Source organism: Danio rerio, chromosome 5 (genome assembly GCF_049306965.1).
Source record: "Danio rerio strain Tuebingen ecotype United States chromosome 5, GRCz12tu, whole genome shotgun sequence".
Lineage (NCBI taxonomy): Eukaryota > Metazoa > Chordata > Actinopteri > Cypriniformes > Danionidae > Danio > Danio rerio.
The window spans coordinates 7,464,012-7,486,271 of record NC_133180.1 but is presented as its reverse complement, the minus strand read 5'-3'; the positions used below and the strand labels follow the sequence as shown (position 1 = coordinate 7,486,271).

At 41.2% G+C, this 22,260-nt stretch overlaps 1 protein-coding gene across 8 annotated transcripts in view; it reads right to left on the bottom strand.

Moving 5' to 3' along the window:
- Positions 1-5,865: 5,865 nt before the first annotated feature.
- areg (amphiregulin) overlaps positions 5,866-22,260 on the bottom strand; it is a 63,617-nt gene continuing 47,222 nt past the window's right edge. For 2 of the 8 annotated variants that reach the window (XR_012406671.1, XR_012406668.1), the window contains 5 exons: positions 17,305-17,466; positions 14,440-14,662; positions 10,385-10,543; positions 6,951-7,937; positions 5,866-6,907 (listed from right to left, as the gene is read on the bottom strand). Coding sequence is in view for 4 of the 8 variants with exons in the window: in XM_009301165.5 (XP_009299440.3) it covers positions 7,850-7,937; positions 10,385-10,543; positions 14,440-14,662; positions 17,305-17,466 (632 nt within the window). In the remaining 4 variants the exon portion in view is untranslated. Of the gene's footprint in view, positions 7,938-8,114; positions 8,688-9,857; positions 10,544-14,439; positions 14,663-17,304; positions 17,467-22,260 lie in introns of those variants that run through there. The other 6 variants (XM_068218210.2, XM_009301165.5, XM_073951915.1 and 3 more) reach the window with 4 other exon arrangements.

Sequence of the window (22,260 nt, the reverse complement as noted above, 5' to 3'; positions counted from 1 at the left end):
TGCATAATTAAAGAGTCGCACCAATATTTCACCTCAGCTTCTCCTCCTAGTTTGTGCCACTTTTGAATGTTTGCGTAAATACTCAGTCAATAATGCAGTCCACTCTCGCTCTGCCCAATTATAACCAGTTTCGCCTTTACACTTTGTTTTCCCTGTGCCCCATTTTTCCATGCTAATCGAACGCTTTCACCTTCAGATTGATCTGCTCTCTTATGCCTGCATTATATAATCTACCATTATGTGAAGAAACTGGACTTTGAAATTGCTGGGAGAGGCAATTCAGACTCCACCTGTGAAGGATTAAAGTAACAGACGTCTACTTTCATCTCTTAATAACACATGTTGACTTGCAGTGCTTATGACTTAAATATCAATTCCTCATATTAAGAAACGAAACTAAGCCTTTTCCATCTTAATGACTCGTCTGCTATTTCTGACCTTTGCTTCACAGCAATTTTAGGTCATCGTCAGATCTGTGTTTTCATGGATGCTAATCACTGTAAACAAATTATTGTAAACACTGAATCATGGCTCAGTGGGTAGCACTGTCGCCTCACAGCAAGAAGGTCGCTGGTTTGAGCCACGGCTGGGTCAGTTGGCATTTCTGTGTGGAGTTTGCATGTTCTCCCTGTTTGGCGTGGGTTTCCTCTGGGTGCTCCGGTTTCCCCCACAGTCCAAACACATGTGCTATGGGTGAACTGAATAAGCTAAATTGGCCGTAGTGTGTGTGTGTGTATGTGAATGAGTGTATGGGTGTTTCCCAGTGCTGGGGTTGCAGCTGGAAGGGCATCCGTTGTGTAAAACATATGCTGGATAAGTTGGCGGTTTATGCCCCAGTGGCATCCTCTGATGAATAGGGACTAAGCCGAATGCATCACGCTATCACAGCATGTATCAGGACTTTTCAGACTGCCTATATCCTCGATGTGAAGGAAAGAAAATGAGAGATGTTATTATTATTAAGCATCCTTTATTTCATGTGTGACATGAATAACACATATTAAATAAACATTGTTGGTTTTCTACCAAAATAAACACAAATCCTAAGAATATGATGTCATTCGTTAATAAATAGGTACAAACAATAAATATATTGTTACAGTTAGGATCTAATGTAGTGTTTTTATGTGCAATAAACCCGTCCATCAGTGACTTCTGCCTGAAACAAAATCAAAATGAGCATGAGTACCTACACTTTACCACACAGATATGATTTCAAGAGTTCACACTTAGCTGATGATTGATTATGAAGCTTGTTTGGCATGCTGTCCCAGGAGAGAGCCCTGAGCTCATAAGATCCTCGAGCCTGGGGCTCCCTCTCGTTTGCAAGGCGAGAGGGGAGTTTGAGCTCAGGTAGATCTCGAGAACTCCCCTGCTGTAGTAGCTAATAAACAGAGAGTGATTGCTCTTAAAAGAGAACTACTAGGAGCATGTCTATGGTGCTGATTTGGATTAGTCAATTAACTTAAGTTGCATGTTTTGGGATGTGGGAGGAAACCAGGGAACCCGGGGAAAACCCACGTGAGCACGGGGAGAATGTGTAAACTCCGCACAGAAACGTCGGCTGGCTTGGTCAGGACTATAACCAGTGACGTTTTTGCTGTGAGGGAACAGTGCTAACAACTGGGCCACCGTGCTACCCATCTAGGGAAGGAGGAGTAAGGGTGGAAGGGGGGGTTTTCAAAGCAAAGATGGCTGTCAAATGGAACTTAGGGTATTTATAGTGGGTTAGGAATCATCTGATTGGTGAATCATAAATTGGATAATGCATGGTCAATCATGAGCAAGTGATCCTCTTGAAATTAGTTTGTAAATAAACCTCACCTAATACATATCATGCATTAAACACAATGAGTTAAAGGAGGTTTTCATGCTATCACACTAAAGTCCAGGTTCATATCTAGAGACTGGAATATAATTTAACATTGTAAATTTGAGTTTAAGGGTGTGTTCACATTTGTAGATCGGTAAAAGAAGAGAAGCTGACTACATCTACATGGACACACAAGTAATCGAATTATTTTCTGTAATCTGAATTAGACAATATTATGATGGTGTTTACATGAGCTACATAATCCATAATCCCGTTTTACATACCGTTATAGCTTATAATTCGATTAACATCACCACGCCATCAAAATTTAGTTTCATGTAATTTCGGGTGTGTCATATTTAATTTGTTGACTTTAACTGCAGTTTGGCCCTTTCATTTTCATTCAGGAACTTTTCATGCATGCCCCCCGTGACAATCGAGATATTAGATGCGAGTATGAACTGTTGGAAGAGTGTTGCTTTAATGGAGTTCGATACCGCACATCACTTACGGAAATAACCCTCCACATTTCGTGATGTGCGTGTCTCACAAGCTTCGAATGTTATCACTCAATTGAATGGCCAATTGAATGACTCAATTATCAGCTGATAGATATGGGCCAGTAGGGGCCTTCTGTGCCTACTGGTAGGCTCAGAAGGCAGTGATCATCCATCCACATGGTTATTCAGCTATACTAATAGAAAAGACCCCAGATCCAGATCTGTTTCTACATTACTGTGATGGTTGGGTTTAGAGTTGGGGTACACGTTAATAAAATATAATTAATGGGAAATTTAATAAATAATATAAATAATTCTTATTAACTTCCAGCCGCAGCCGTATGTGATCTATAGCTGTTTAACCATGTGGATGGATGATAACAGCCTTCTGAGCCAACTAACAGCGCAGAAGGCCCCTACTGGCCCATATCTATTAGCTGATAACCACTGATAACGCCCATTTAGTCGAGTGATAACATTCGAATCGGCTGGGTATCTGTGGTCCTTCACTGACTCGGTAGGTGCAGTAGTGTCAAACAGCCATGTGTATATGGACTATCCTGTTGCAAAATGCTTTGAAATTCCTACATGACGGTAATAGTTTGATTTCGATGTTTATATGTCTGTACTGCACTTCAGTATTGCCACTAATATCAGCATCCTGCACATGTCTTAATCCGATTTCTCTTTAGTGGGATTATGACCTTAATCGGATTAGATTAATTAAAAATCCCTGTTTACTTGGTCGACTCTTAATCAGAGTATTGTCCTAATCTTATTAAAATCGGATTATTGTGTCCATGTAAACGTACTCAGTGACTACGTTTACATGGACACCAATAGTTTAATCAGATTAAGGTCACAATCGAACTAGAGAGCAATGGAATTAAGACGTGTGGAGTACGCCATTTTAGTCGCATTATTAAAGTGCATTACAGACATGTAAACGCCTTAATCGAAGTATTACTGTCATGTAGGACTTTTCGCCACGTTTTGCGACAGGATAGTTCACACGCGCACACACACACACACACACACACACACACACACACACACACACACGTTTTTTTTTTTACTTCCATTCAGCATGCGGTATGAACGTCCATTAAAACAACACTGTTCCAGTAGTTCATAGTTGCATCCAATATCTCGTTTGTAATGGGGGTGGGGTTATGCCTGAATGAAAGTGAAAGTGCCAAACCTCAGTTACAGTTGACAAATTAATAATGAAACACCCGAAATTACATGAAACTTCGTAGGAAATGCGGCGGATAGATTAACGTCTTTGCGTCACCGCGCTAAGTAAACATGTAAAACGCGATCATGAAAGAAACATTCAGAAAGCAACTAATAAACACCTTAATCTTATTATTGTCTTAATTAGATTAAGGCAAATAATTAGATTACTGATGTCCTTGTAAACGTAGTCATGACACAATTGGTCCTGGTTTACACTTTCATTTTAAAGGGCAAATCTTCAAGATATAAAACAAAATGATCTTTTGTAAAATAAATTTTAAAGCAAAACTTACAAAAAACATCCAAAACCATGCTGAGCAATGTAATAAACTTGCGAGTAGCTTATAAAATGTATAAAAGGGGTCAAAACCATCGCAATCTCACGGCAGTTCATAACTTTTTGATTTATTGGCTAATTTGTTTTAATTTGCATGATCTCATATATATATAAATATATATGTATGTATATATATATATACATATATATATATATATATATATATGTATGTATATATATATATATATATATATATATATATATATATATATATATATATATATATATATATATTACATTATATCATATATTTTTAAGCAGCGGATGCCTTTCAAGCCGCAACCCAGTACTGGGAAACACCCATACACTCTCACATTTACACACACACTCATACATTACGGCCAAAGTAGTTCATCCAATTCACCTATAGCAAACTTCACACAGAAAGGCCAACTGGCCCAGCCGGGACTCGAACCAGTGACCTTCTTGATGTGATGCGACAGTGCTAACCACTGAGCCACCGTGCCATCCTTCATAGGTTTTCATACAAATTAATTTATACGAATTTGTACAAATTAGCCACTTTTCTGATAACACGTAAAACAGTTACGTTTCCTCGTGAGATCGGGCTGGTCAAAACAGTGACAGACATTTTAACGCAGAAACAGAACAACAAAAAAAGTACTTATGGCCACATCATGTCCTGTTTTTGGCTCTTTTACATGTTTTTGTTTGGTTTTGCCTTTATTATTTCACCCGAACCGAACCAGAAAGCAGAAAGACACCCATTTCCTTTTCTCTGTTTGTTTGGTGTACACCAGGGTTCAGTATCAGGTGCCGTTTACACTCATGCGTTTTGTTTTAATATGCAAATGTTTTGTTATGGTTACATCTGGCGTCCACGCTACTCTGATATTCTTGACCTGCGAAAACGAAAACACTGAAGACCTTGTTTTAGTCTACATCTCCACTAATCCGGATACATTTGAAAACGGTGCTTTCATCCAAAAATCGATCCTTGTCCACATTATTGTTTCGATTCTTTCCGTAATACACACTAAAACGACTGAAGTGATTTCGTTCATGTACTGCTCATGCGCACAGATGTAACACACCTTAACTTGCGTCATGTCTGCCTGCAGTTTATTTACTTTCTGTCTGTTTATACATGTAGCATGTACAAACTGACGTTAGTAGGTAATAAAGCTGTCAAAACAGACAGCATCCAAAACAACTGTTTTACATAGTCGGCAGCTAGCTCTCTACAACTCTCACATGGTCGCCCACTGACACTAAGCAGGGCTGCATCCGGTTAGTACACTGTGAAACAAAAAAAGTTGACAAACTTAAAATTAAGGCAACAAACTTGGACATTTTTGAGTTTACTGAACTTAAATAGAGTCGATGCAGTAATTATGATGAAAGTTACGTCAACTTAAAAACGTCCTCAAGTTCGTTACCTTAGAATTTTAAGTTGATTCATTCATTCATTTTCTTTTCGGTTAGTCCCTTTATTAATCCAGGGTTGCCTTAGCCAAATGAACAGTCAACTTATCCAGCATTTGTTGTACACAGCGGATGCCCTTCCAGCTGCAACCTATCTATGGGAAACATCCATACACTCTCATTCAAACTCATACACTATGGACAATTTAGCCTACCTAATTCAGACGCATGTCTTTGGACTGTGAGAGAAACCAGAGAATCCGGAGGAAACCCACCCGAACAAGGGGAAAACACGCAAACTCCACACAAAAATGCCTACTGACCCAGCCGAGGCTTCTTGCTGTGAGACGGCAGCACTACCTACTGAGTTGAATCAACTTTGTTGATTTTTCCAGTGTACTTGGATGGGAGACCGCACAGGAAAATTTGGTTGCTGCCGGAAGTGGTGTTAGAGAAGCCAGCAGGGGATGCTCAACCTGTGTGGGTCCCAACGCTCCAGTATATTGATGTGGACTCTATACTACTCAGTGAGCGCAGTGTTTTGGATGAGACGTTAAACCGAGATCCTGACTCTCTGTGATCGTTAAAAATCCCAGGATGTCCTTTGAAAAAGAGTAGGGGTTTAGCATCAAGCATCCTGGCCAATCTTGCTCACTGGCCCCTGTCCATCATGGCCTCCTAACCATCCCCATACCATAATTAGCTTTATCACTCAGTCTCCTCTCCCCCAATCAGCTGGTGTGTGATCTGGTGCAATATGAGTACGGCCACGTCATCCAGGTGGATGTGTAAATCGCTTTGAGTGTCTAGAAAAGCGCTATATAAAATGTAAAGAATTAATGTCGTCCACCATGCTAGCTGAATATGTCATACGTCTAAAATGCGTCATCGTTTCCGAAAGCCTTTGTTTTCACCGTTCACACTGCATCACCTGCATTTACCCACTATAGACAGCATTTTCAAGAAGATACACTTTTTTGTTCCCAAAAAATGCACTGTGGAAGGACAGCCAATATAGAGAGAGAAAAATATGTATTTTTAAACTAAAATGTATTAAGACTGATTTATACTTCTGCTTCGAGTAATCTGCATGACCCAGGGCCCCTGCCTTGCGCATATCAGTGCATTTATACTTCTGGGTGCTGTTTGTGTTGCTCTGCAATATTTCTTCCGAACCGCTAGCTGGCAGTAGGTTTTTATGTTCCTCTGTGTCGAGTTTCTTCGCGAGTGTTTTGTTTTATCTGGACACTACCTCAATGAACAGGAAGCTGAAACTCACTCATTCAGAGGCGGGAACTGGCGGACGAGTAATAACTTTAATCATAAGGGAAACACAAATCAAAAGTTTCCAACTGGAGCTCCTTTACGGTAGAGTTTGGACTAAATTTTGAATCCCGCTCCCGCAAGGTTTTATCCCGAACCCGACCGCTCCCGCTTATATTCAGCATTTGTTGTCCTGCTGCCCAACCCGCGCCGTTTTCTACCCGCCACGCCCAATCCCGCTAAAGAGCGGGGGGAGAACAAAACCGAAAACCACCCAGCTATACAGAGTCCAGACAGCCTATAACAAGCTGTCTGTATAAACACACACACACACACACATATGCACCAAGCACACACACACAGACAAAGCTCCCTCTCTCATTCCCACGCAAACACCCAAGCACAAACACACACACACAACAAAAAAGCTATACACAGCATCACACTATCTCATTCACACACATACATACGTGTGCTCACTCAAATCGGGAGCGATACTGCTAGACGGCCCGCTCCCGTCCAAAATTCAACCAGTTACCGACCGCTCCCATTCTATTCGGAAATGTATTCCCACGGCGCAGAAATCTGGTCGGCAGACCTCTACTTCACAGGACCCGACACGTGTAAACACTCACTCCATCGGGCTCACGGTTCTTAGCACCGCCCACACTCATCACACAGCTACCAAGCAGACCCATCACAGAGCTTGCGCTTCACGTCGATGCGCCATGTAGCTACAAATTTTGAGTGGTGCACAACAGCATCAGCCACAGCGATGCAACTGGACGAAGGCTGCACCAGACCATATGCATGAGCTTAACGCAGAAGTATAAATCAGCCTTTAGTGTGGACATGGTCTTAATTCACAAATGCTGGTGTATCAGAATAGATTTACTGAAAGAAAAACCTTTGAAATCAGAGGCATGGTTATCCACAGTCCTCTCTGATTGGCATTTTAAACAATTGTGTATCATTCCCTGATTCATCAAGCCATTCTCATACAAAAATTACACAAGTGGTGGACTGCAAGCACAGACACCAGCAAAATATGCACATGCCCAGTAAGCATAAATGGCCACATATCATGCATTTTAGGCTGTATAGTGTGGACAGAGATCATTTTTCTGAAACACAATAAAAACATCAACGCATTAGTGTAAACAGCACCTCAGATAGTAGCGTTCACAATCGAACCACGAGACTTCGATAGCCAAGTGTTGACACACCACTGCATGGGCAAATCTCACACTAAAAGACTATTTTGTGTACATTTAGAGACCTATAAATAAAACACAGTCTTACATTCTCCTTTCACACCATAATATTCTTCTTCTCTAGTTTCTCTCTCTCGTTAGAAGAGCTCAGGAAAGCCGCCTGGAAGCGATGATGTGTTCTATAGCTGGGAAACACAAACAGAACAAAAGAAATATGATCATGTTTGTTTTTAACTGATGGTGCAGTCACAATTGAAGGCACAATTATTAACCATCCAGTGAAATTTACATTCTCTTTAAATATTTCCCAAGTGATTTCCTAGAGCAAGGACATTTCATTGTATTTCCTATTCTTTTTTTTTCAGTTTGGCTAGAATAAGGCCGTACTCACACTATGTACAGTTGACTCGAACCGGGCCAAAGCACGCTTGTCCCCCCTCCCGTCTCCCCCGACGGCCCGCACTCACACCACAATTGGGCCTCGGCACGCTTACGTCATCACTGCTGCGCTGTTCAGTGAGAAGCGCTGTCACTCAGCAGCACAGTGGGGATTTCGCTAGTTATATCGTTTCAGTCGTTTGATATGCAGTGACATGCAGTCAGATATTTTGCCAAACAGTCCTTAGGGATGCAGTGACACGGAGTCAGATATTTCGCCGAACAGATCCGCCACTTTTGCCGCTCATAAACAATCATAAAGCCTTCGTGCTGCAGGTATTAGGAGGTCTGCTGTAGGTGCAGCTGTGGTGCAGTGAGGGGTTTGCGTATTTGATAAGCTACGGCAGTTTGCGTTTGAATGATTAATAAATCCATATGAAACAGTCCCTTAAACACGTTTTGCACTCACACTACAAACGTACCGCGTGAAAGCCCAAGTGAACTGCGCTCAGGCCCACCTCTTCCAACCGGGCCAGGGCCAGCCAAGTGAACCATGCCTGAGCCCGATTCAGGTTTACTCAGGGTGCTCCGGTTTCCCCCACAGTCCAAACACATGCGCTATAGGTGAATTGAATAAACTAAATTGGCTGTAGTGTATAAGTGTGTGTGTGAGTGTGAGAGTGTATGGGTGTTTCCCAGTACCGGGTTGCAACTTGAAGGGCATTCGCTGCATAAAACATATGCTAGAATAGTTGGTGGTTCATTCCGCTGTGGCGACCTCTAAAATAGAGACTGAAGCTACGGTCACATTGTGTGTGCGAAATTCTGTCGTACGTCGCTGCGAAAAGGGGCGGGATTAAACAAGATTATTAGACAATAAAAAAAGCGAGCGATCGCTCCATGTTTTAAATTTTGTCCAGAGAGGTCATGTTTTGATCCTTGATTGGTCTCACGCAGTCAAGTGATGCGATTTCGCAGGTCAGAGTTCACGAAGCTCGAACTTTGCACCGCAGCGAACTGCGAAACTTAACGCATGACCCTGCATTTCCGGTCTGACGCATTCGCGTGCGTATGAATGGAAGTCTATGGGGAGAAAAGTCAAGTGTGACCACAGCTTAAGCCAAAGGACAATGAATGAATGAATTTTCAATGTATTTTCTATTTTATTTGATCTTTTTTTAACTGGTTTAACTGGTTTGACTGGAATGAAAGCAGTTTTTACATTTCTTTTAACGTCAAATTTGGCCCTTTAAGAAATGTTTTGATTGTCTATTGGGGGATGGAAGTTGGATATTGGGGGTGGTGGTTGGTCTATTTCTACTACTACCTACTACTCCCGCATCTGCCACCGGCGCAGAAATCAACTGGGCTGTAACATGTTGCCAGATTGAGGTAAAAAAATACTTTGAAATTTGAATAATTCGTCAGTTGTGTGAGGTGATGAGCTTCGCACAAGATCTGGCAACTTGACAAGCATGGGAAGAAGTGATTTATTCTTTAAAACTACTGTATATTGGGCCATACAAATCAAAGGAGTTTATTCATTCATTCTTTTTTTTTCGGCTTAGTCACTTTATTAATCAATGGTCGCCACAGTGGAATGAACCGCCAACTTATCCAGCATATGTTCCATGAAGCGGATGCCCTTCCAGCCACAACCCAACCCTGGGAAACACTCATACACTCTTGCCATGGCCAATTTAGCTTATTCAATTCACCTAAAGCACATGTGTTTGGACTGTGGGGGAAACTGGAGCACCTGGAGGAAACCCATGCCAACACGGGGAGAACATGCAAACTCCACACAGAAATGCCAACTGACCCAGTCGAGGCTCAAACCAGCGACCTTCTTGCTGTGCAGTGTTCGTGCTACCCACTGCGCCACCATGAACCCCTACAGGAGTTTAGAGGAGTGAATTACTGGAGTGTTGCCAGGTATGGTCTTATTAACAGAACTTTAACCTAACAATTAACCTAGTTAAGCCTTTAAATATCGCTTTAATCTGAATACTAGTATCTTGAAAAATAACTAGTAAAATATTATGTGCTGTCATCATGCTAACCACTGAGCCATCGTGCCACTCCACATTTGATAAATATTTTATAAAGAAGTCAAATTCCACAGGAGAGCTAAGTACTATGACTTACTGCAGCCACAAAAGCTGCCTGCTATAAGCCAGGCTTGTTTGTTGTGTGAGAGATGAATGAATGTGTGTGGCTGCACTTTTAGCATTTTCTTATTTGCTGTACTTACTGGACGCAGACCATGATGAGGATGGCTAAGCAGCTGATGACTGACAGCACGACAGCCATGATGACAAGGGCGGCGTGTGTGGTTTCAGAGCTGCTCTCATCTCGAGATGTCTCCAGAAGCTGGATGCCACAGCGCTCACCATCATAACCTCGTCTACACCTGAAACAATCAGACATTGCGAAATTTACCACAGCATTTTCCCACAAATGCATTAATAGTACTGGTTGTCAAAAGTTATTTAATTAATTGTTTAATTTCATTCATTAAATAATTTGTCTTCAGGTTAGTCTCTATATCAGTGGCCGCCACAGTGGAATGAACCGAAAACTATTCTAGCATATGTTTTATGCAGCGGATGCCCTTTCAGCTGCAACCCAGTAATTTGAATTTCTTAATTTAAAAGGATTAGTTAATTAATTAATTAAAAATCAATTAATTAAATAAATAATTAATAATAGCTAATTAAAGAAATAATTAAATTCCATAATAATAATAATAATAATAATGATTGACAATTTCGGCGCAATAGCCCAGTTGTTAGCACGCCGACATTGGTAACACTTCAGAGCATCTCAAGTTCGTATCCCAGCTCGTATCCCAGCAAAGGACATTTCCCGACCCTACACCCATCTCTCTCTCCCACTTCGCTTCCAGTCTGAATACTGTCCTATCTAAAAAAAGGGCAAAAATAAATAAAAAACTAATAATAATACTAATTAACAAAACAATAAATTAAAGAAATAATTAAACAATAATAATTAATTAAACAAATAATTTAATGTAATAATTGTACTGGACGGTTGTTTAAAATTGTATTAACTGATTACTTAATTTTTTATAATTAATTAGAAAACTAATAATAATTAAAGAAATTATTAATTTAAGAAATTATTTATCAGAAATAAAAAATCAAAACTATTCATTCATTCATTTTCTTGTCGGCTTAGTTCCTTTATTAATCCGGGGTCGCCACAGCGGAATGAACCGCCAACTTATCCACAAGTTTTTTTTCAGTGTCACAGGATTCTTCAGAAATTATTCTAATATGTTAGCTTAGTGCATTATATTTATATATTTATTCTATTTACATTAGAATAATTTGTTAATTCTATTATTATAATTATGTTGTTGGTGTCCTGAGGGAAAAGCCTCTTGCTGACACCGGACAACAGTTCATCAAACTGGGCTCGGCTCAGTCGGAAGTACAGCTGAAAGCTTCCATCATCCAGGTGTAGTTTCTGGGTAAAGGGTTCACCTAATCATTTACTCTGCCTCTACCTGTTCCAGACCTGTTTGAGTTTCTTTTCTTTGTTGAACGCAAAAGATATTTTGAGGAATGTTTGAAACTAGTCATTTACATCTATTGTAGGAAAAATAAATATGGTAACACTTTATTTTGATGGTCCATTTGAGTATTAGTAGACTGTCTGCTAAATCTCTGTTGATACTGCTGCTAAACAGATGAACTAACAGAGCTGGGGGCACCTCATTATGGATTTAGTGGACTCAGGCATGGCTCCAAACAAATCAATGCTGTTTTTCAGTCTTCCTAAAGCACATAAACACAGCTATATCCTTTATAAAATCCATGTTAGCCATTTAGCGACTAAGCTAGAGTCACCTGGCAGACAGAAGCCCTGCCCATATCATGAATCTGCGTCTATTGTGAAGTGAATTTCAAGTAAAATGAAAAAGTTCATGGTCTATTTATGTGCAAATAGCGTGATTTATATGCGCGTACCACATCTGGTGTGAACACAGTATAAAAGCCAGTTGCATCATGCCATAGCACATTTGCTATTTACAAGGTGGACTTTGTAAGTGGAAAAACTGAACGCTTCACTAGCGAGAAAACAGTTAAACAGAGCATCTGCAGCGCGAGGATAAAGAACAAGCCTTCTCCATTCTGCCTCTTTATTCCTTTACCTTCGTGGAGTGAGGAAACGGTGGAAACTCACTCCACTGAAAACATCCATTAGCCTGCATATTTAATTTTGTTTGTTAAGTGCAAAGATTTTTTTCGAAACTATTACTTAATTCAGTTTTAATTTCCAGCGAACGAATAAATGAAAAATAATAACGAAGTGTGGTCAAAAAACTGAGTTATATCCAAACACACGTCCTGTTCTTGTGCCCCATATGGTGATGCAGACGTCTCCAAAACCCAACAGGTGGACAAATCTAAACTTGCTTTTATTAAAACAAATATAAATATGCATATAATAAATAATACTGCTGATAATAATAACATTATACTAATGCAAATTGTCATGAATAAACTGAAAAAAGCACCCCAGGGCGAAGAAGGCAAAGCGGTTTTTATATTTATGTAGAAAGTAATAGTTATTATAATATTTTAATCCTTTAATGCTTTTCATATGTAAAGATGTGTACTTCTGTACATCCTGTGTGTATTAAGCAATGTGTAAGCATTAGTGATGGGAAGTTCGGATCATTTTACTGACTCGGATCTTTGAGTCTCGTTCATCGAGATGAACGAATCTTTTTTCAAGTCATTTCGTTCATTTGGTTCAATTTGCCAAAATATTACTAAAATGTTATGAATTGCTTCCAAACACATCTACAACTAGCCCAAGAGATTGATCACTCGACACATAAGTCCTAACTAGAATACAATAAGAAGGAGAAAATAATAATTCAATGTTTACCTGTTCTTTTGTCTATGAAGGTATTGTTGTCTCTTTGCTCAGCTTACCTCTTCACATCTTCAAATGTCAGTGGTTCGTTCACGTTACACTGACAGTCACATATAATCTTAACCAATGTACACAGTCTGAGTCGATAGGAACCATGATATTTAGTTCACCTTTCGAGTCTTCTGGTTCTTGAGTTGTTCGTTCATCATGTGACAGAATGACTCAAACCTGAGGACTCGAGAGATTAACGGATAAATTTTTTTTCTGGCCCTAAACGCATATGATTGGCCCGTGATGAACAAAAGACTCAGACCCGATAGAGGACTTGAGAGTTAAACGGTTCAATTCTTTTTACGGCTCTAAACACATATGATTGGTCTGTGAGGAACGAATGACTCCTGATAGAGGACTCGAGAGATGAACGGATCAATTCTTTTTCTGGCTCTAAACGCATATGATTGGCCCGTGATGAACAAAAGACTCAGACCCGATAGAGGACTTGAGAGTTAAACGGTTCAATTCTTTTTACGGCTCTAAACACATATGATTGGTCTGTGAGGAACGAATGACTCAGACCCGAGAGAGGACTCGAGAGTTGAAAGGATCAATTCTTTTTCCGGCTCTAAACGCATATGATTTGTCCATGAGGAACGAATGACTCCTGATAGAGGACTCTAGAGATGAACGGATCAATTCTTTTTCTGGCTCTAAACGCATATGATTGGCCTGTGATGAACGAATGACTCAGACCCGATAGAGGACTCGAGAGTTAAACGGTTCAATTCTTTTTATGGCTCTTAACGCATATGATTGGCTTCTGCCTTTCAGCAATGAATGACTCAAATGACTTGAAATGATCCATACCACCTGCACAAATGTGCGCACGCACGGATGAACGAATCAATCTGAGAGCACTCGTAGTTCCCGAGTCATACTAAAGATTCGTTCAAAATGAATGAATCGTTCATGAACGACCCATCACTAGTAAGCATTTGGACGTGCTCTGCGCTGGACTTTAGACCAGGTTAATGTTGGTAAATAGCGTGGTCTATTTTATTTCTTCAAATTAGCAACATGCCAACAATGCGCCTTAACACACCTCCTTTATAGACCAGCACACCCATGAGTCCACAAAGTGGCGCAAATGGATTTGCTATTTAAAAACATGGTGCAAAATTTGAAATTTATGGTTGCACTGGTCTGAAAATAGCACAAAAAACATGCCATACACGTCTTGCGCCTTATAGCGCCGGGTGTATGATAGTGCCCTTCATGTGTCAGCTGAGATTACATCCAACATCGGATAATAATGCACATTTCAAAGCACTTCCTTTAAATGTAAAACTTTTGACCACCTCTGTCATTGAATAGAATTGAGCCAGAGTAATGTTCACTCACACACACACGGGTTCGCTCAGGCCGTGCAGGTATGTGCAGTGGCCGTGGATGCAGTAATCTACATGAGAGGTCAGGCAGGGGTCAGCGGTGGTGCTGCGGCTCCGGTGACTGGACGTGTGGTTGGGCTGAACAGGAGTGATGTTTTTATTCCTTTTTCTTCCTTTGTTCTTCTTGCGTCCGGAGCGCTTGTGGTTCTGCTCGTCTCCTTTACTGGCTTGGGTTACTGAAAGATGCAAGATGTGTGTGAGAACATTTGTTTACACTTGCATTATTATCAAAAATAAAAAACGTCTGCACCATTTACTCACACTCGTATGGTTGTGAACTTTTATTACACTTATCACACTATTAACAAATGAAACTAAAATTAAGACTATTAGATCGATAAACTACTAATTATCTGCTTATTAATAGTTAGTAAGGTAGAAGTAGGGTTTAGGTTTTGGGTAGGATTAGGGAATGGCGACACAGTGGCTTAGTGGTTAGCGATGTCACTGTGCACGCTCCTGCTTGATGCGAACTCGCAGGGTCTGTGCGGGCTTGAAGACGCACTCTCTTGTACTGTTTGTCTTTTGTTCTGTCGGCATCGCGGTGTTTCATTCTCAGCGTCTCCATCTTGTTGGTTTCTGTTTTGGTTGGCGCTGAGATGAAACATGCGCATTGCATATGTGTGAGAGCACGATGAGGTGTTTTCATCTATCGTGTGCTCGTGTCTTGCGTCTGTTGTCTAAGCGCGTGGCTCTGCGTTTACATTGTGGTCGCGTGCTTTTGTTGTGTGCTTCAGTCTTGTATTTTATTGTGAACGCACGGTTAATAAGTTCTCTCATTGGCTGCGTGTTCTTGTCCCGTTTTATGTGAGCACATGGCTTGTGTTGTCTCTGTGTCATGTGCTCTCCCGTATATTGTCTAGTTCAGTGGTTCTCAAAGTGGGGGTCGGGACCCCCAGAGGGGTCGCGGGACAATGAAGGGGGGTCCCCTGGTGATTTCCAAAAATCGATTTATTTTTATTAAACTTCAAGATTTACCATATTTTATTCATAACCTACTGAAGAGAAAAAATATATACTATATAGTTACTATAATAGCTTATATTTCTATTGCAGGGGTGCTCAACCCTGTTCCTGGAGATCTACCCTCCTACAGAGTTTAGCTCCAACCCTGATCAAATACACCTGAATCAATTAATAAGGACCTGAACAGCACTTGATAACTACAGGCAGGGTTGCAACTGAAATCTGCAGGAAGGTAGATCTCCAGGAACAGGGTTGAGCACCCCTGTTCTATTGGATTGTGACCCCTGGATACATTATATTAAATACACAGCAATAGCATCAGATGCAGCGAACTGATTTTATAACACCAGGTTGAACTTTCTGGTCCATTTACAGCACTGTATCCATTAAAAAACAGAAACGAAGAATAGACTTGGGTCTATGGTGTGTATGCACCATTGTATGCAAGGTTTCTGTATTTATAACCACCTCAGTTCAATTCAATTCAATTCAGCTTTATTTGTATAGCGCTTTTACAATGTAGATTGTGTCAAAGCAGCTTCACATAAATGGTCATAGTAACTGGAACATTGTGGTTCAGGTTTTAGTGTTTAAGTTCAGTTCAGTTCAGTTTAGCTCAGTTCAGTGTGATTTAATCATTACTGAGAGTTCAAACACTGAAGAGCAAATTCATCGATGCGTAGCTCTACCAATCCTGAACCATGCGAGGCAGTGGCGACAGCGGAGAGGGAAAAAAAAACCTCACCTGATGGGAGTGAAGAAAAAAAACCCTGAGGGAACCAGACTCAGTTGGGCACGACCATTTTAATTTCTCCGCTGGCCGAAAGTCTTGTGCAGAGCTTCATTCGCCGTGGTTGAGGCTGGAAGATGGCCTCAACGAAGACTCGTCTGTCCCTGGAGCGTCGCTGGAATCAGACTCATGTTCTCCACTCCCCACGACCATGAATTCAGAGGATATTGGGGGTCGCGAGTCACTGGCATTGTCATTTTGGGGGTCAGGGGCTGAAAAGTTTGGGAACCCCTGGTCTAGTTCAGGGATGGGCAAACTTGATCCTCGAGGGCCGGTGTCCCTGCAGAGTTTTGTTCCAACACTAGTCAAACACACCTGAACATGCTAATCAGTGTCTTTAAGATCACAAGAAATCTATAAGCAGGTTGGTTTGATTGGAGGGTTGGAGCTAAACTGTGCAGGACACCGGCCCTCCAGGACCGAGTTTGCCCACCCCTGGTCTAGTTCCACCCTCCATTATTAGTTATTTACATGTATGTTCATCAGTTTGTGTGTTAATTTACTTCTGCTTATATTCTCCTCATGTCTGCTGTCCTGTGCCAGTTCGTCGTCTATACTTTCCTGTGTTCGTGTTCCAGTCCTGTCCTGCCAGCCCAGCCAAGTTTGTTTACCCTTTTGTGTTATAATTATGTTTTCCCCCCTCGGGGTGGTTTTTGTTGTCCTTTTTGTTTTATTTTAATTTATAATATATCATCTTATGTTGCATTTGAGTCCTCGCTCCCTCATGCTTCCTGAACCTTAACAGATATGTAGTTCATTTCTAAACCTTTCTGACTCATACATGACGTATTCGCAGGTTTGATGTGTGTTAGTAAATAAAGCCCAATTATCCCATTTATTATTTTCCTTTTGATTTTGGGATCAAACATGAACCAATCACGTGTTCCCTGCGAGATTCATCCAACTAGTGTTATGTGAATTAAAAATGTTAATGTTAATTTGAGATACTTTGTACTTAATAACAACCTAATTAAAATTTTAAAAGGCTTTGATTGGGTAGTAAATTAGGTTAATCCAAGAATAATGGACATCTTAGTGGTTTTTAAGTGTGTGTGTGTGTACCTTTAAAAAAAGGTGGCTCGATGAACATTCCTGATGGATCCTGATCATCGTCAGACTCTAAATCTTCCCCCACTGCGCTCTGAAGACCCTCCCCCGATGATGACATCACAGTCACATGATCCAGCACGGAAGTGTGAGTGGCAGCTGTAGAAATGGTAAACACTGCAGACAGAAACACACACACACACACACATACACACACACACACACACACACACACACACACGGTCTATTATATCACAGCAGAAATGTAGCAATGAGGAAAGCTTAGTTTCGGCACAGTTTGTGAATAATAACAGGATCAAAAGCTTCATTATATCACAATGACACATTAACCTCAATTAGAGAATATAAAGAGAGGTTGATCTGCTTAATGTTGGTAATGATGTCGAGTCATCCTGTAAACACCCCGTGCATATTGAACTGAACGAACGAGACAGAAAACATAATAAGCGAGTGGAAAACTTGAGGTCATGTGAGGTCACACTGCACCTGCTGCATTTACGACATGAAATCCGAGTCCTTTATGTGTGCTTTTCAAGTTTATTATATGTAGTCTGGGTTCTGATCAATGCAGCACTCCATTTAGGCTTAAATACACAATATAATCACATGATGTGGAAAACTCATTCATCTACTTTGTATAGCACTGCACCGAACACACAGAGACTTTTCCTCTTTAAAAGGAACTTATTATGAAAAAATGACTTTTATAAGGGGGTTTAAACACAGTTGTGTGGTGACAGTGTGTGAATATACCCAGCCTATAATGATAAAAAATTATTAATTATATTGTTTATAATCACACTTTATAAAAACAGTCTGCAGAAACACTTTGATTGACATTCTCTCTTTGTACGTGTCATCAGAGGGGGAAAGCCCCGCCCATAAGTGACCATCTCTCCCTCATTAGCATGAACAGCCCTGAGTGAAAATTGTGTTTTTGATTGTCAGGTTGTTGTAGGCCTAGTTATAATAATATTTTTACATGATCAAACTAGTGTTACTTTCTCCGCTTCAGTAATGTCCAGCTGGTTAATTCATGCTCGTGCAAAGGATGAGACGGACAAAAGTAATCAATGCATGCCCTTCTTTTACTTATTTTCGTGTTGTCCGGTTTACAGCTCCCGGGTGGAATAACTCGAGTGAACATAAAAGAAAGCCGAATTAAACTTTCTTTCTCTGCTTCAGCTGCACAGCAAACATCGAGCTTACATCATCCATCATGCGTGTTGAACTACACTACCCACAATACACTTCGCTGTGGACTACAACTCCCGTAAACAGCAGTCTTACGCCTGTTTCACACCGCAAGCGTCAGCGGCGCGTGAGCAGAGCGTGAGCAGCGCGTATGTCGAGCAGTAGCAGCACGCAGGCGTTTGCCTTTCACACCAGCTGCGTCTGCAGCGCGCAGCTCTTCGGCAGCTGCTGCTGAGATCAACCTATCTCTGTCTATTCTATCTAGTTACCCATGTCTCTATATACAAATACACTTTTTAAACTTTTCATCTGTACCAAGCCCCCTCCTATGCTGTTTCATTAACCTGCAAATGTTTATTTTACAAATTTTATAGATCAAATAGTACTGTATGCTTCTCAAGCTAACTTATATGAGAATTGTCTACAGTCAGAAGACAATCGCCTGTGATATCATGTCATTTGTTTTTTGATTATCAGGTTGCTGTAGACCTAGTTATAATCATATTTATACAATATAGTTATAATGATATTTATACATGATCAAACTAGTGTTACTTTCTCCGCTTCAGTGATGTCCAGCGGCAGAATAACAGCTCGTTAATTCATGCTCGTGCAGATGATGAGACGGACAAAAGTAATTAATGCATGCCATTCTTTTACTTATTTTCGTGTTGTCAGATTCACAGTGCAAACAGCTCCCGGTAGGAATAACTCGAGTGAACATAAAACAAAGCCGATTGAAAACTTTCTTGCTCTGCTAGCTGCACAGAACACAGCGAGCTCACATAATCCAGCATGCGTGTCGCACTACACTACCCACAATACACTTCGCTATGGACTACAAATCCCGTAAATATTCCATTTCCCCTCTCCTACAACACTAGTGTGCAACTTAAGCAAAACTGATAGTAAAATTGTTTTACATTTGGTTTTGTAGTTCGGGCCTAAATAAATGTTTGTTGCCGTTTTTAATTGTTTTAAGTTCATTTGAATGACTATATATAAACCATTTGACATTATTAACGCATTTATTGGGTTAAATTGTTAGTTTTTATTGTCATTCAATGAGTTTTGGTCATTCTCAATGCACTGTCACTTTAATTGAGCGTGAGCAGCGCGTCAAAAATAGACCCAGCGCCGAAACTATCGCTGCACTGCTGCTTCGGCGACGCTCACGCCTCGCTCTGACGCGCTGCTGCTGCGTGCGGTATGAAAGCTCTAATCTGTTAACATGGACGCCGAAAACACACGCGCTGCTCACGCTCTGCTCACGCGCCGCTGACGCTTGCGGTGTGAAACAGGCGTTACCGTACGTTCACACCGAAAGCAGCGAGAGCGTCAAAGTAGCCGGAAGTCATTCATTTTCAATGAGAGCCGGCGGCGATAGGCGGCGAGGAGCAGCGCAGCGCGTCTTCGCCAGCATGAGCGTCTAGGAGAGTTGAAATGAAGTCAACTTTATGTTAATGAGCTATGACGTGGTTCGGCGGCAAGCAATCAGAATGAAGACGTCCACCGCTTGACAGCAGTTCAGAGAACACAGACCTGTGAACTTTGGTTCCAACCACAGTTGTTCCCAAGGGTTTGATTATTGCGGTCGCCGGATTTCCAATTATTTACAATGTTTTCCTACAGAAACATACATTACATAAGTTACTGACGAGTTACTGATGTGCATTAATGTTATTTAAATTTATCTTAAAAAAGCGGGAATCTCACGCGATGTGAATGTACAAAACAGTACTGCTGCTTCAGGATATTTCAGACATATGGACACATATTGGATAAATAGAGCAAAGCCACACCACACGCAACTTGATCTTCCATTGTTGTATGAATTTGATAAGAAATGCGCAACATTTTCACGCTAGAAACATGTTTTATGCAGGAATGTAACTGATATGCTGCAACGGCTCCTTTAAATACGAGATCAATGTAGCGAGTTTTGACGCTCTCGCCACAGGAGCTGAAGGCAGACAGCGTTGTCGCCAGGGCGGCCAGAGCGACCTTGGACGCTCTCGCCGCTTTCGGTGTGAACGTACGGTTAAAGCGGCCGCTTCTATTTCCCCTCTCCTGCAACACTAGCGTGCAACTTAAGCAAGACTGATACTGAAATTGTTTTACATTTGGTTTTGTAGTTCGGGCCTAAATAAATGTGTTGCAGTTTTTAATCGTTTAAGTTCATTTGATTGACTATATAAACATCAGTTGACATTATTAATGCATTTGTTGGGTAAAATTGCTACTTTTTACTGTCATTCAATGTGTTTTGGTCATTATCAATGCACTGCCACTTTAATTGAGCGTGAGCAGCGTGGCAAAAATAGACCCAGCGCCAAAACTATTGCGGCACTGCTGCTTCAGCGACGCTCACGCCTCGCTCTGACTCGCTGCTGCTGCGTGTGGTGTGAAAGCTCTAATCTGTTAACATGGACGCCAAAAAAACACACACTGCTCACGCTCTGCTCAGGCACTGCTTGCGCTAGCGGTGTGAAACAGGTGTAAGCCTCATTCACAAGCGACTCACAGCGGCAAAGCAACAAAACGACCGTTCATTCTCAACAGAGAGCGAGTGATTTCTGACAACCTCCGTCTACACGAGCGACAGTGACCATTGGCGACCAGGTAGAGGTGTCGAGCGATGCGACAAAGCTGAGAATCCTTCAACTTTATGCAAATAAAGAAGGACTTTCTTGAGCGATAGCCAATAGGAACACCAGCAGAGCTCTTGTGATCCTCTCTCAGCTCACTCAGAGGCCGGTTGCATTCGTGCTGTATATACCTACACACCCCTGCGTTTGAAGCAGGTCGCCACCCAGAGTGACAGGTAACTACAAAGTCGCTGCTGGTCTAAATGGGGCATAAGAGATTTGAACCTCTATGCCACTATGGTCAAACATAGGCATTTATAGCTCCGCCCACTTTGGAAAATTTAGATAGAGACGATCTATCTCTCGTTAGCATAGACCAGTGGTCACCAAACTTGTTCCTGGAGGGCAGGTGTCCAACAGATTTTAGCTCCAACCCTAATCAAACACACCTGAACAAGCTAATCTAGCTCTTACTAGGTATACTTGAAACATCCAGGCAGGTGTGTTGAGGCAAGATGGAGCTAAACCCTGCAGGGACACCGGCCCTCCAGGACCAGGATTGGTGACCCCTGGCATAGCCATTACAGTTCTGAATCTGCTGCTATCGTCACACATAATTGTTCTTGAGGTAGGTTAAGGCCCAATCCTAATTCTATTTTTGTACCCCTACCCCTTTCCCATGGCCCTTAAAACAGAGTGTGAAACGGAAGGGCTTCAAAATTTACCCCTAGGAAATGGGACAGCACTACAGCACCTGAGCACGTCATCATATGTCATCGCGATCTCTTGCTTCATATGAGATTAGACAACGGTGACAGCTGTAGTTATTCCAGTTGTGCTATTTTTTGGTATTTATCTACAGGAATTCACTGAAGGCAACAGTATCATGTTATCGTAACAATCTAACGTGGTGATAAGATCATAACTGTACTGTGCATTGACACAGTGGCCATATTCATCCATGTAAACACACCAAAACAACACTAACATTATAGCAGACACTGTAAAAGCCCATTTCCAGCCTCTAGACTTTACAGACAGTGTATTCGAGTGTCATCGAGCATCAGAATGTTGTGGGACTGCTGTACAGGAGTTATTATTAGGGATTACAGAACCAAATTTAGCGTTTTTGATGTTTTGTTTTAATGTGTTTTACCATCATGCTTTT